Source organism: Euphorbia lathyris, chromosome 6, assembly GCF_963576675.1.
Source record: "Euphorbia lathyris chromosome 6, ddEupLath1.1, whole genome shotgun sequence".
Taxonomy (NCBI): Eukaryota; Viridiplantae; Streptophyta; class Magnoliopsida; order Malpighiales; family Euphorbiaceae; genus Euphorbia; species Euphorbia lathyris.
The window spans coordinates 51482841-51498441 of NC_088915.1; the positions used below are offsets into that span (position 1 = coordinate 51482841).

At 30.8% G+C, this 15601-nt stretch overlaps 1 protein-coding gene across 2 annotated transcripts; it reads left to right on the forward strand.

Annotated features, from left to right (window-relative positions):
- Positions 1-1705: 1705 nt before the first annotated feature.
- Positions 1706-15321, forward strand: LOC136232588 (transcription factor TCP2). 2 transcript variants are annotated; one of them, XM_066021817.1, is made up of 4 exons: positions 1706-1821; positions 2416-2634; positions 3286-5181; positions 15073-15321. In XM_066021817.1, the coding sequence occupies exon 3, from the start codon at positions 3700-3702 to the stop codon at positions 5134-5136; it is 1437 nt and encodes a 478-aa protein (XP_065877889.1). In that variant the 5' UTR covers positions 1706-1821; positions 2416-2634; positions 3286-3699; the 3' UTR covers positions 5137-5181; positions 15073-15321. The 2 variants fall into 2 exon arrangements, with proteins under 2 accessions (XP_065877889.1, XP_065877890.1); XM_066021818.1 differs by lacking the exon at positions 1706-1821 and adding an exon at positions 1859-2006.
- The last annotated feature ends 280 nt before the right edge of the window (positions 15322-15601 follow it).

The window sequence follows — 15601 nt, forward strand, 5'->3', positions numbered from 1 at the left end:
CAAGTGGCTGAAGAATCTTTTCAAGTCAATTACTTTTTAAATATAATTGATAATGCTCTTTCTTTGCTAAATACAAGATTTGAGCAATTCAAAAAATACGAAGATGTTTTTGGGTTCTTATTTAACTTGAGCAAGTTGAAAGCTATGGAGGATGAGAGAATGAAGCATGCTTGTTCTACACTTGAGATTTTTTTGAAAGATGGAGATGATTCAGATATTGATGGACTTGAATTATTTTCAGAATTGCAATTGTTGAGAAAATCATTACCAGATAGCTTAACCAAACCAATTGAAGTGTTGGGGTACATCAAGAATTTGCATATTGCTTTTCCTAATACTTGGGTTGCTTACATGATTATATTGACTATACCAGTTACAGTAGCCACTGCCGAAAGAAGTTTCTCCAAGCTGAAGTTAATAAAGAATTATCTTCGATCAACTATGTCACAGGAGAGATTGAATGGTTTGGCCATGTTGTCTATTGAGAAGAAAATTTTAGCTGAATTAGATTATAGTGATTTAATTAGAGATTTTGCACATAAAAAAGCGAGAAGAATAATAACTTCTTAACTTTAGTTTATTATTATTTGATTTTGTTTGTTGCATCAAAACTAATATATGATAATTAATTATTGTTAATAATATAATTGTTCAACTATTTAGAAATTATTGCTTGGAAAATAATAATAAATTTACATATGAAAAAAGAGAATATAAAAGCCGCCTAGGGCCTCTAAAACGCTGGAGCAAGTTTAGGGAGTTGGTGAGACATTTGCAAAATTCAGAGAGCTAATCTACTTTTATGGACAAGTTTGGGGAGTTAGTGATAAGAAATAAACAAATTTTGGGAGCTGGTAGGGATGGCAACGGGTAGGGTACCCACAGGTAGTGTCAATCACAATCCCCCTTATCCGTTTATTTTTTAATTACACATACCCGTCTCACTATCCTCTGTTTGCATGTCATACTCGTTCCATTTAATTCACATATACCTGCATATACCCTTACCCGTTAAAAATCAATAAATAAAACAAAAATTATTACAAATATAATAAAGTATAAATTTAATAAATCATCCATCTAAAAATTGAAAAAATTGAAGCTTAATCAATACGAATGAAGTGGTTTAGTGGTACTACTCAATGGTTGAAGAACAAACGGATGGAGTTCAAATCTCATATTTTATATATAAAAAACAATTATATTTTTTAATATATAAAAGAGTTATGGCGGGTAACGGATACCGGGTACCCTAGGGGTATTCTCATACCCGTCGTATTACCCTAATAGATAATGATTTTGATCCATTAATAAAATTCAGAGAACCAATTTATTTTTATGGACAAGTTTAGAGAGCTGGTGTATTAAACTTAGAGTAAAATGAGAAGATTTATATTTTATACATAAATTTATTGTATTAATTATATGAATGCAAGTGGTAGTGAGGATTGAATAAAGTTGGTGATAATAGAGAAAACCAAGTTGGTTACTAATTACAATAATTAATTAATTACTATAAACATAAATTTGTACATAGAGAAGTAGATAAATATAAATTATGAACCATCAAAGGATATAAATGAAAGAAAAGAAATTCAATTGAATAAAAACAAAGGAAATAGAATTATTGTACGAGAAAGTAATAGCAGCTGGATATTGTATAATACAATTACATAGTGAAAATAGAATGGCAATAATAGCGAATAAGTGGAAAAGAAAGGGGTAAAACGGGAATAAAAAAGAAAGATATATTAAAGGGTGGGGAACGGCACTGTTGTCCTCCTGTCCATTCCCGATAAGCCCAGTGGTATGCTCCAACGGGTAGGAACTTGCTTAGCTTCAACCCCTATACTCTTTTCTCGCTTCTTCTTCTTCATCATTTATTTCATACATATATGTCTGCTATTTTCTTCTTCATTTTTAACCCTAATTTGTTCTTTTTGTTTTGCATCAATTTTAACTCACAAATTTCTTCCACCTCTTTTAATGGTGGCGGATGTTTAACGGTGAGTGTTAGTTAAATTCAACAAACAACAATACATAAAAGTTTTGCCTTCTATGAAGATTTTTTTCTTCTTCTACTGCTTCCTGAGCAAACTAAACTAAATTTACAATGAAAATTTTGGAGCGTAATTTGTTTGCAATTTTTTTTTCTTTCAATTTAATGCATCTCTATCTTGTTCATTGATTTCCTTTTACAGTAGCTGATCTGGGAAGTTTTTCTTCTTCCTTATCTTCTTTTTGTCTATAAACTGGGCAAACAAAGCATACATTAACTGTTTTCTTATAACTAAATTCTAAAAAGAGATGAGAATAACAAGAATGATGATAGCTACTAGTGTTTTCTATGGTACAATTTTAGCTATATATGTTTCTAAATTTAATTATTTTACCATTTGATTTGTGATTTTGCAGTTCAAGTACTGATCCGAGAAGGTAATTTATTAATTATCTTCTTCAACAAAGGTTCACAGATCTGTCACTTGTGGATGTTTGTAAGCAAAGATCTGTAGACGGTAAACAACCAAAAAAAAAAAGAAGTAAGAGAAGGAAAGAAGCAGGGAAAAAAGGGAGGAAAAAATAAAATCTTACAAGTGTTTGACACCTGTAAACTGTACCCAACATTGTTTCAGTGTAAGCTAAATTTGATTATTTATTATTATTATTTTATTTTCCCTTCTTTTCTACTTATATTCCTCATCCTTGTTGGGTAAATTGAAACACTGTTTTTAATTAATGGATTTTTTTTGTCATTTATTGTTATTGTTCATTGGTGGAGGTAGTGGTAATGGAGGCGGATGTGGTGTTTGCCATTTTTATAGTTAGAGAAGCTTAAAAACAAAATATACAATAAAATGCCAGATAAAGAGGTGAAAAGGGTTTAGCTCAGAATCAGATCACCGAACCGTAGGCAATTACTGTTTCTTCTTGAGCTTAAATTTGAAGCAGAAAAAGCTTAATCTGAGATGGTTTATTTTTGTTTTTGTCCTAAATCTGTGGATATTTTGTGTTTAAATGTTTTGTGTGTAAATGTTTAAATGTAAATGAAGTTACTCTTTTGTTAAAGCTAATCATCTTTTAGGTTAGGTTTAAGCTGTTAATGGATGGATAAAAAGATATTGTACGTTTTAAGTCAGATCTCAGGCTGTGAAAGGAGAAACTCTATGTATATGTGTATGTGTGTGGCTATTTAAGCCATTTTGGTTTTGTTTTCCTCTCTTTATTTAAAGTAAATGATTTTTCTTTTTCGATTTTTATGGCTTTAATGGGGTTTTTGTGTTGCAGGGCTGAGGCTGCCATTGCAGGCTTTGCTTTTCAAAGCCATGTCTGCAAACTGCAAAAAGCTTAACGAGAGAGGCGCTCAGAAGTAAGAAGGGTTCTAATTTTCTCTCTCTTTTTTCTCTCTCTATCCTGACTTGGACCGCGATATTTCGAATCGGAAAAAAAGGGCACTTTATCACTTCACAGCCAAAGTACTCTCTCTGTGTTATCGTCATCAATGCATAGGACACAGCAACCCCACCTGCTGCACTTGTTCTATCCTCTTCGTTTCTCTCTCTAGCTACCTAGAATCCCAAAACCAGTTTCATATCTTCTTCTTCTTCTTCTTCGGAATCTCCCTTACATCAAGGACAAAAGATTAAGAAAAGACTGATTGAAAAGTTTGACTTCTTGTTTGGACAAAGGAATGAAAGTGGTATGGAGGAGGAGGAGATTCAGACACAACCTTGTAAGTTCTCTAGAGTTGGTAATGGCAGAAATGACACAAGCAAGATAGGTCAAAAAGGAGGCTTTGAAAACCAATACCAAGATGATGAAGAAGATGGCGAGCTGAAAAGGCCTAATCTTGGTGCTATTGTTGTGGGAGGAGGCGATTCCGGCAGTGCCAATCGCCTCCGCGGGTGGCACCACTCGTCTCGTATAATTAGGGTTTCAAGAGCTTCCGGTGGGAAAGATCGTCATAGCAAAGTATGGACCTCGAAAGGGCTAAGAGACAGGAGGGTGAGGTTATCTGTAACAACTGCCATACAATTCTACGATCTTCAAGATCGATTGGGGTATGATCAGCCTAGTAAAGCAGTAGAATGGTTAATTAAAGCAGCTGCAGATGCAATAAATGAGCTCCCTTCGCTCAATGGTTCTTTCCCTGATACTCCTAAACAATTAAGCGACGAGAAAAGAATAACTGATGGTACTGAGCAAGGGTTTGATTCAGCTGATGTTGAGCTTGAAGATCCCAACTTCAACCAAACTCAGCATTTTTCACTGTCTAAATCTGCTTGCAGTAGCACTTCAGACACAAGTAAAGGCTCTGGATTATCTCTCTCAAGGTCTGATGTTCGTGTTAACCGTGTTAAGGCTCGTGAAAGAGCAAGGGAGAGGACAGCTAAAGAGAAGGAAAAAGAGATTGAATCCCACATTGTGCATCACCAGAATGTGAACCCCATTTCTCAAAATTCCACCTTTACTGAGCTTTTGACCGCTGGGATTAGTAGTGTAAGTAACAACAACAACAACAACAACAACAGTGCTGCTGCTGCTGCTGCTACAAGTCCTGGTTCTGAAGCCAATTTGTTTAACAACAAGGCAGCCTCGGCGAGGCAGTGGCCTTTGATCCCAATGGATTACTTCAGCACAGGACTTTTAGGACCATCCTCGTCGAGAGCAACCCATCATTCGTCGGGATTTCCAGGTCAAATCCAGTTGGGGAATTCCATCCCGCAGGCAATGACAATGTCAATCCCGCCATTCAGTTTCTCCGGGGAGAATCACCAGGAGCAATTGCAGCATTTTCCTTTCCTTTCCGATCATTTGATCCCAGTGGCCACCACAACACAACAGGGACACGGTGGGGACTATAATTTAAACTTCACCATTTCTTCAGGCCTTGCTGGTTTCAATAGGGGGACCCTTCAGTCCAATTCATCATCACCGTCTTTTATGCCTCATCTACAGAGGTTTTCCTCTTCTCCCATTGACGGCTCATCAAATGTACCTTTCTTTATTGGTGCTACTGCTGCACCACAGCCACCTCCCATGGAGAATCATCACCACCACCATCAATTCCCACCTGGGTTGCATCTCTACGGCGATGGAAGCAGGCAGTCCGACCATAAAGGCAAAGGGAAAAACTGATCACTGCCTGGGACTGCTCATTCTTCTTTGACCATCTTCTTCCTGGTAAGACTAAACTACTCAACCTCTGCTATTTTGTTCCTACCATTTAAGTCCTCCATTCTTATGATTGTTTATTTGTTTTCCTTTCGTTCTTTCTGATGGATTTTTTTGCTTTCCCTCTCTTGAGCTTTATGGGTCTTTGTGAAGTTTTTAAGGAAAAGAAAACAAAACTATTTCTTGGTAATCATAAACTATGATAGTCATTGGGTGTTATGTATTATATTTGCGTTTTATATGATTCTTGCATGGATTGCAGTGAATAGGAATCGGCAAGTTGTCTTCTTGTTTGTTTGTTTGCTTTCTTATTGGTTCCCTTCTCCCTAACATTTGTAATTGTAGACAGGTGTTAGTATGTGACTCATCCAACCATGTATTGATAAAGATGAAACCTTTATAACTTGCAACCTTAATAGCTTTAGAATCCCAATTCTTTTTGCCTGTAGAACCGGGCCACATGACAATACATCGGCGCTATGTCGGTTCTGGAAAAGCTTTTTTAAGATTGAATTTGTTAATTTGAGATTATGAGAAAGAACAAACTAAAAATGCTTCAAATTGTTGAGTCCTGAGAAGTCTTTCCGTGCACGTGCTTCCTAACTTCCAACGGTTTATATGCACAAATAGTGGAAAGGAAAATGAATGTCATTGCTGATAATTTATTCTTGAAACTAATGAAGCTTTTAGATGTGTTAACAATGACTTATTTTGCAATTTATTAGTACTATTTGAAATTGAGCTATTTATACAGTTGGTTTTGGTTACAGCTAGACTACTACTAGGCTAGCTTAAGTAGCCTAATGAGAAGGATTTGGTCATGTTTTTTAGTAGTTATTCTCAGTAGTAAAAAGAAAACCAAATTAACTATATCTTTTCTTACTTGTTGATTAACTATAGAAAATATGAAAACTTTAAAATATTGTTATATATATATATATTATATATATATAAAATAGTGTTATAATTTTATAATAAGTTCAAATATATACATGATCTCAATTCATATTGAAATCTTTCTAAAAAGATATTAATAGAGAAACATGGGTGATATCTGGAAGAAATATGTCTTTCAAGTTCAATCTCCCAACACTTTATGCATGGAAACCGGATTGACTCTCGAAGAAAGAGACAAATGCCTCTACCTTAGCCTTAATAATTACACAATCCTTGGGAATGGAGCTAGTTCTAATCAAAGAGAAGAGATAACCCTGTGGACTGTAATAACAACAGAAATCATAGCACTCAATTTTGTCCTTAGCCATGGAATTTCAGCCACATATATAAAACTCAGTCAATTTTATTCTTAAATAAAGGTTTTGATATTAGGACTGTATATAAGCTTTGTGTTAAAAGTATATTCTTTTATATTTCTAATATTTATATTTAATATCCATTTGAACTCTTGAATACAACAAAATTTATTAATATTAATGTATTAAGTATTTAATATTCTTACAGCTTATTTTACACTTGCAAAAAAGTTTGGATTCTAACCTAAAACTACAATTAAATGTATATATTATATATAGTTGCAATGACAATTAAAGGAGTTAATTTTTTTTATTCTAAAATCAATCAGAATATACATATTACTTTTTGGTGTTTTTTATATTAATTGAATTGATATATAGATAACTATAGCTATTATTATACTATCAAGTTATATAAATTATTATGACAATTCAAGTTATATGAATTTATATATATATATATATATATATAAATTATCTTTACACAAGTATATAATATCTAAGTGTAGTTTTAGGTCTGAATCCAAACTTTTTTGGTAAGTGTAAAATGAGTTGTAAGGATATTAAATATTTAATATATTGATATTGATAGGTTTTGTTGTATTTAAAAGTTAATGCATATTGAATATAGATATTGAAAATATAAAAGAATATGATTCTTGCATTAAATGCTTATATAGGGCTACGTATATCAGAACCATAAAAATAATGGTAATCTAACCACTTCAATAACAATAATAAGTAATCCTCTATTGTATAACGGATGAGTCAATTCCTTTTTATTAGTATAAAATTAGAGGCTTAAGCCACTTTTAAAGGTTAAATTAGTCAAAATTCGACTAGTGGTATCTGATGAAAAACGGTGTGAAAAAGCGAATTTGGCTCAACTATTAATTTGGAAAAAAGTTGATCAAATGAGCTTTTTCAAATAGAGTATTGAAACATTTATATTAAAAGATTATTCTATCCCTAATTACTTCATTATCTGTCAAAGAAATAAACATTTATATTAAAAGACATTGATCCTGTTTACCAAATAAAGTTTAGCCGTAGCTGATTACCTTTTTGTTTAACTAATTTGACGAGTTGTTTGTATAAATTTGTTTGGTAAAACTTAGTCGATTGCTAATCGCTGTTTGAATAAAATAGACATTAGTATTTTATGACAATTATTTTCTATTTTTAATTATTCATGTTCTTAATCATCTTCTAAAAAAACGTCAGATACACATGCTAACTTAGGTCTTTATTAATACATAAAAATATATTTAAACAATGAAATTATTTTTAGATTTTTACTAATATATAAATGCCTAATATATCCCCAGCCCCTCAAGTTGTCAAAAAACTGCAACTTATCCTTGAACTTCAAAGTAATACAACTAACCTCCTTAATTTGCTTATTTGGAAAAAATAACCCATCAAATATGTTATTCGTGATTTTGAGAGTTTTTTTTTTTTGCCCTTTTGTTAATGTATCAGTAGATTTGTTAGATGTAGCAATCAATATTTTAGAAATCTTTTATTTCTGATGTAATATTATATTGAATGTTTTTTTTGAGGGTTTAGGCGTTATTTGTTTCAAATAAGCAATTTGATGAGTTATTTGTTCCAAATAAGCAACTTGACGGAGTTAATTGTAACGTTTTGAAGTTCATGGGTCGGTTGCAGTTTTTGGACAGCTTGTACGGGTGGGAATGTATTAGGCCTGCATAAAAAAAAATTAAAAAAAAATAGTAACATGTGACTATTCATACAAGTAAAATAAATGTTTTAAACTACATGTTAGTGTGTTTACTCATCAAACTAGTAGTAGTAATGTAATTATAGACTTTTGTCATTTTATTAGTACTCATATGTTGAACCCACATTACTAATATCTTATAATTGTTAAAGTAAAAAGAATAAGTTTAATGAACAAGACTAATTATCAGGAGGAGATTTTGGAAAATTTAGGCTTGGATTGTTAATAGTATCTTGAATATTGTATAATCTATTTTGTAATATATATTAATTTATAATTTAACATTTTACTAAAATAAAAATCTAATACTTTTTTTATTTTTCTCAAAGTTTTCAATAATATTCATAGTCTAATTGTTAATTTTAATCTATATAATTTTAAATAAAAATATGATTTTAGAAAACATGATAGTAAATTTAGATTTATTAATTAATTTTTACCATTAAAATCCAGCTAATTCAACTTGTTTATTATGCTATTAGTTTACTTTTAGTAAAGGAATAAAATAACATTTATTTAAGTAAAGTATAGTAATTAATTAAGGATAAAAAAAGATCCATTAAAATAGATATTGCAATAAGCTAATTGAAAAATCTCATAAAACTAATTTTTTCAAAATTAAAAATTTGAACTTAATAAGCTCTTTCAAATATCTTTCCACCAAACACTACTATTAGAAGTTTGATTAGTAAAAAACTTTAAAAATGGAATAAACCTACCTCAAATCTCTCTTTGCCACACAAGACTATGTTTTCTATTTTTTCTTCAATTCTTATGCTTAAAAAAGGTTTAAGAATATTATTTTTATCTTTTAATATATATTTTTGTATGAATAAAGACCCGAGCTAGAATGGGTACATAACATTTTTCTTTTTCTTTGAGGTGATTAAGAATATAACATAGTAACACTTATTTATAGCAAGGAAATTGTTTGTAATGCTATTAATAAACATAAATTTTATTGCACAATGTTATATTTGTCATTTAACAATTCATCATTTAAATATGAATTATTAGAGAAAAAAATAATACTCATAAACAATAATGTCATTATTAGTTACTGTAGTTGCCAACTATTAACAATCAACTAAGTTTTACCAAATATGTTTACACAAACAGCTGACCAAATCAAATAGTCAAATTAGCTAGTAAAAAAGGTAATTATTTAACTACTAAAGTAATAAGCTAACTGCTAAACTTCAAATTCTATTTGCCAAACATAGTCTAATTCTTCAAAAAAATTTAGTTTTGAAGTCATTTAGATGTTGTTTGATTAGAAAAGAGAAAGTAACTGTATAGAGAGATAATTTTGAAAATGGTGATTAGAAAATAGAAAATGTGGTGAAATGTGTTTTTGAACAACTTTAATTCTTGTATTTTTCAAGTAGTTTTCTTTTATAAGAATTGTTTATATTAGTAAGTGACAAAGTGATTTTTATGCTTGATTTTGAAGTAGTTTCTTTTATAAGAATTGTTTATATTAGTAAGTGACAAAGTGATTTTTATGCCTGATTTTGAAGTAGTTTTCTTTTAAATTAGCATGTTAAAAACAAAGTTAAATGGCTATAGATGTAATTTACCCCTCAAATATATACTTTATGATTATGTTATTCATGAGAACAAAACTCAAAGTGAGCTGGGGTGTACATATATAAGTTTTGTTACCATATAATTCTAAATTTAAGGAGCACGTAATACATTATTCTTAATTTATTAGTCCAAATTTTTACTCAACATATTATTTAATTATCATATTTTAATAATATATTATATGTTATTTAATTTTTTTCTATTCAATAAAGAGTTATAACCACTGTTTCCTCTACCCTCTTTCTAATATATTATAAAGTTCCTAATTTTGGTTAAATTATAAGTCAGTAATATCAAATATCAATCAAAAAAACCTATAATGATATTTATAACTGCTGATATAAATATTTTCTTAAAATTAAACTAAAAATACTACCTTAAAAACTCTCTACTATAAATATTTTCTTAAAAGTAAACTAAAAATATTAAACTCTATTTTTTTTCTAGCTTATACTTCCAAATTTTTTAACATTTTTACAAACACATACCCTCTCAATTTCCAGTATCTTTTTACCGGCCTTGCTTTTTATTCTTGTGAGATATCTTTGAATCTCTCTTTGTTAAGATTGTGTTTTTTTTTTTCTTTTTATCATGCAAACAATTCCAGTGGACAAACTTTCACAACCTTAATGTGAAGAAACCAGTCCACTTTTTTAGAGAAACACCAGTTCATTAATTTGATGTGCGGTGCCCCTTTTCAATTTGTCAACAAAACAGTTAAAGGGTGGCACATAAATTTAACTTCTTAATGTATACTTTTTCATCAACAATTCCAACTTAAAAATTTAATGCTTTCTTCCTTTCTTACTGTAAAAGAAACATTTATACTCCTCCATTATCTTCGTAAAAATATTTATTATATTTTCTTGACTATTAGAATTCCTTAAATTTCAACAATCCTTTTTCAAGTGACATTTCTTGTCACAATAGTGACATTTAAAACATCTTAACCCGAGAAATTCTATTATGGTCCCGGTCCATTGGACCTTACCAATAGAAACGTGATAATTATGTACTTTCTTTCCTTACACCAATCATCTCCCAATGAGGTAGCATGATTCTCTTTTTTCATTGGTAGGATCCATTGCACCCGGTCCACCATAGAACTTCTCTCTTAACCCTAGCTTACTTTTGTCAAAAACAAAGTAAGCATAGAATGTACCCTTACTCCTATTATGATCGTGGCTCCTACTTGCATCATAGTCCATTAAACTTTCTCTTGTCATTGCTATAACTTCCCCCTTTTTGAGAAATTCTTTTGTTTGTCTTCTATGCTTTTGCCCCAATTTTCTTTAGAATTAACAACTGGATCGTAGAATTTGGTAGATTTTGAAGTAGTATCTTACCACGCTCTCTTGAACTAGATTAAGTCATACACTTACAACTTTTTCATTAGAATTTTTTTGCTGTGGAGTGACCTTTATACAGTGTTTTGAGATAGTCTCAAATCTCTTTTTCTGTTTCTTTTCCTCCATGCTTAAAATATTTTATCTCCTAGTGCGATGAAGAGTTGCTGTAGCATTCTTGTCCGTATCATTCCATGTATGAACTCCTCAAGTCTTTAGTGACTACAGCCAGACAATTATATTTTCTTAAGATAACCTTAACCAGCGCTGTCCCGTGAACATGGGTAGGAGGGGTATGCCCAGGATCCAAGTGAGGAAAAGACCCAAAAAGGTCATTTTTCCTAAAAACAATATAGAAATTAAATATCAAAGATGCAATGGTTACATAAATAATCTTAGACCTAAACAAATCGTGACACATATCCAGGGCATAATGGAGGGAAGGACCAAAAATAACTTTTTTTTATAAAAAAATCACAAAAATTGAAATTTTAAAAGATGCAACAATAATAATTATAATCCCTAGACCTAAACATTCACAACACAATTTTATAATTACATTTTCTTATAATAATTTTTTACATGATTCAGATGATGATTTTTAGAAATAAAAGTGTTGCAAATTACTTTGCCAAATGTGTTGATGTCCTCGTTTGAAATTCTTTAGTTTATCAAAGCGACGGGTTGTTATCCAAATATTTCAATTGCTTTTCGAATTCTCGTAATTATGTTTGTGACCGTTGTATCTGATGAAATATTTTTTTCAAAGTTGAAATTATTGAAAAACTATTTGAGATGATCAATGTTACAAGAAACATTGAATGGATTAGCAATTTATGTATTGAGAGAAAAATGTTAGTATATTGACATAGATCTATTAATAGTGATTCTGCATATAGAAATGCTAGTAAATAATATTTTATATGAGCAATTGGGTACTTAAATAATTTTTTTATATGAAGTTAGATGCTTTAATTAGATTCATTGTTAAGTATAACAAAAAAATATCATTTTTAACTAATTTTTACTTATATTTATTTATTAGGGTTTTTATTTACTACTTCGTTTCTATAGAGCTTTAAAATTTCAGGATCCGCCAGGACTTTAACTTCTACTTCTAGAGGAGAAATTGTTCTCATTGAATTTTACCTAAAATCTTGCCGTAATTGCTACAGTAACTCCCACTTTGAACAATGAATGAACTGCTACATCATGTCCTACGATATTAAAGATATAAAAATTCTACTAGTTTGTAGCTCTCAATAAAATTATTAGGATTATTTTGTAGCTCTCACTCTCAATTTCAACACTTCCACGAATATATAGTCTCACAAAACGCAATTCCTTTCTATATTCCTTATTTTTATCCTTGTGGGATATCTCACTTTAAGTGTTAATGATCTCTTGGTACTATATAGCTTGGGAAGCATGAGAGAAATGTAAGTAAGATATTGTCATGGGTGGAAGATGGAAAAGATAAAACTTTAGAAGACATGAAAAGGGGAACTGACTACATGGTAACGTGGAAGACATGATAGAAAATCTAGTCTTTCTGTTGTATAAAAGATGATGTAGGAAACTTTTGAGTGCAAACAATCTCACCTTTTCATTTGATGGGACATTCTTCTGCCTCATTTTCTTTCTTCTAGTCGTTAAACTAAAAATGGTTGTCTGGAGGCTATCTGTGATAAATTACATCTTTGACATCAGCTTTGGTCTTACTATTTTTAGTGTACATGAACTTTAAAATTAGATAGAAATTTTGTAAACTTTATAAGTCGTTTAGCTTTTGTTCACCCTAATATTTGGTAATCTTCTATTATAGAGCAGAAATGTTATTCTAAACAATTCTGATTATTGATTTTTTATTTTGAGGCTATTTAGTTGTTGTCTAGTTAAGGGAGAGAAAGTAACTGTTTAGAGAGATGACTTTAAAATTGTGATTTGGAGAATGGAAGACGTGAGACATGGAAAATATAGTTTTAAATAACTTTAACTTTTGAAGTTTTCAATTTTAAGGTCATCTTTCGATATTATATACTTTATAGAAGATTTTTATGTTAATAAAGTGAAAAGTTGGTGAAGTTTTATATATGGATTTGAAATTAAAGGGAAATCAAGAAAGTAAGGATTAATCAATTTACCCAACTATCTGGATTAATCAATTGAGATTTTTGAGAGGGCATTCATAGAGGAGACATTTAGATTTTTGAGAGGATATTCTTAGAGTTGGAGAAATTTTATTACACTCTCGACGTTGATTGATGTTAAAAAAAAACATATACATGTAGTCCTGTAACTGTTTGCTGTTGCTGTTGGAAAAGCAAAGCTTTTGTAAAAAGTTATTTTTCCGATATGAAAAGACAAACAACAACTTCTAAACAAACATCTAAAACTCTACTTTTCAATACGAAAAGACAAGCAGAAGAGGTAGAAATAGAGTAAACAACCACCCTTAGTTCTGTGATATTCCTAAAGCATATACTCTTTAGTATAAGACATAACACTTTTTCATTATACCTAAAAATCCCTTAGTATAAAAGACTAATATTATTTTTTAGTGATACCCAAAACCTCCAAAGGAAACCTTTTCGACCTTGACATTTTTAAGGTGTAGCCAGTGTATTCTAGAATTTCTAGCATTCTTTTAAATTTTGAATTGGCCATCAGATGACAATTCAGAAATTAAACTAAACAGTGTATTGGGAATATAGTAGAATTTTTCACTAAAATATAGGAATTTGTTGGTTATGTCAAATGCATGTTTAATAGAGAAATTCGATTATAAACCTGGAGCAATACACTTTACTAATTAATTGGTGTGATTTGTATATTTTTATTTTTAACATCAAATTATTTTTTAATGAGATGGTATGCATCCTTTTTTAGAGGGCGAGCCTTGGCGCAACGGTAAAACGTTGTTGCCGTGTGACCTGAGGTCACGGGTTCGAGTCTTAGGAGCGGCCTCTTGCCAATTTAAAGGCTTGCCCCCAATACACCCTTGTGGTGGGACCCCTCCCCGGACCCTCGCTCAGCGGGGACGCGTAATGCGACCGGGCCGCCTTTTTTTTTTTTTTATGGTATGCATCCTTTTTTAATTTAATTAGTTGAATGTATTAATCAGAAGTATTAAAAAATTCTCCGTTAACATATATATTGTTGTGCCAAGCTGAAACATGATCTGAGGTTTGTAGTCCCTACAAATAAAGTTTCTGAAGATGAATTATGAAACTGATATGAGTTCATCCATAGATTAAGAATAGCGTCTTGTGGATTCAGCTGGATTATATGCATGTTTATATTGCAAGCAAGCAAGAAGTTTGCTTATAACTGGTGACGTGATGTGATTTTATTATATTTGCCTTTTGCTCTTGTGGATAAATTCATCTTACTCCGAGCAACCAAAAACTAAGCAGTTGCCTAAGATTTGGGACATGGTAACTCTCAGGTTAAGGCTTCCAATATTCAATGGAAAATTTCTAACCTGGGAAAAGCAATTATGGACTTGTTTTTTCAAATAGTGACTCATTTTCTATTAGTCTTAAAGCACTATTACATTTCCTCCCTGATCTATCCAAAGTCTTAGTCTTTTTATTTGGCAACATTTGTCCCTTGGAAATCTCAACCCATTGGGAACAGAAATCCGATCCATAAATTTTGCACAGAACTGTTAAATTTAACAAAAACTGTTAACTTAGCAGTTGTTTGACAAATGGTGTGCCATTTTCTACTATTATTAGCTGAAGATGAGGATGAAATCAGGTTAAAGTAGAGGGAAATAGAAACCTAGGGTTGTAGCTTTTTGGTATATCCTATGATATTATTTAATTTTGTTTTTATCTGAAACTTTGATGTGCATATGAACAAGTTTGATAAGCTAAAATAAGGTGAGTTTGATTTTGTATGAAGATATGAATGCATCAGTAAATATTGTTTCTAATGCCAAACATATGAAAACTGGTTGCAGGAAATGGGAGCAAATGGAGAATGGAGATGCTTCTGAAATAGTTGGTGTTGAGAGAAAGAGAGATTTAACATTTTAAAGTGGTTAGTTGAGTTTGCATTCTTCATGTCAGGATGCAGCTTAGTGTATGCAATATTGTGTGTTTTTCCATGAATTAATTCGATTTTGTAATTTATTCTTTTTTTTTTCTATGTTTGTTCTGATAATTGTCAATAATACCATTAGTTGAGAAAATCATAATGCCTTCCCAAATTTTTCATGTTTTGATAGATAGATATAACGTTTCTAAACGGGACCGGCCGTTTCTGAATAAAAAATATTAAACTCCTTCCCAACATTGCAGGGATGAGATCTCACCAAGAATTTTAGTTTATTTTATTTTAAATACTAATTGAAAATGATATATGTAAAATATAATATCATAATAATTCAATATTTTTATTAAATATAAATAATATATATATATATATATATATATATATATATATATATATATATGGTAGAGGCTATGCTTACTTTGTTTTTTACAAAG

Excerpts from the sequence above, each read along its gene's own strand:
- LOC136232588 (XM_066021817.1), top strand. The coding sequence starts at position 3,700 with ATGGAGGAGGAGGAGATTCAGACACAACCTTGTAAGTTCTCTAGAGTT.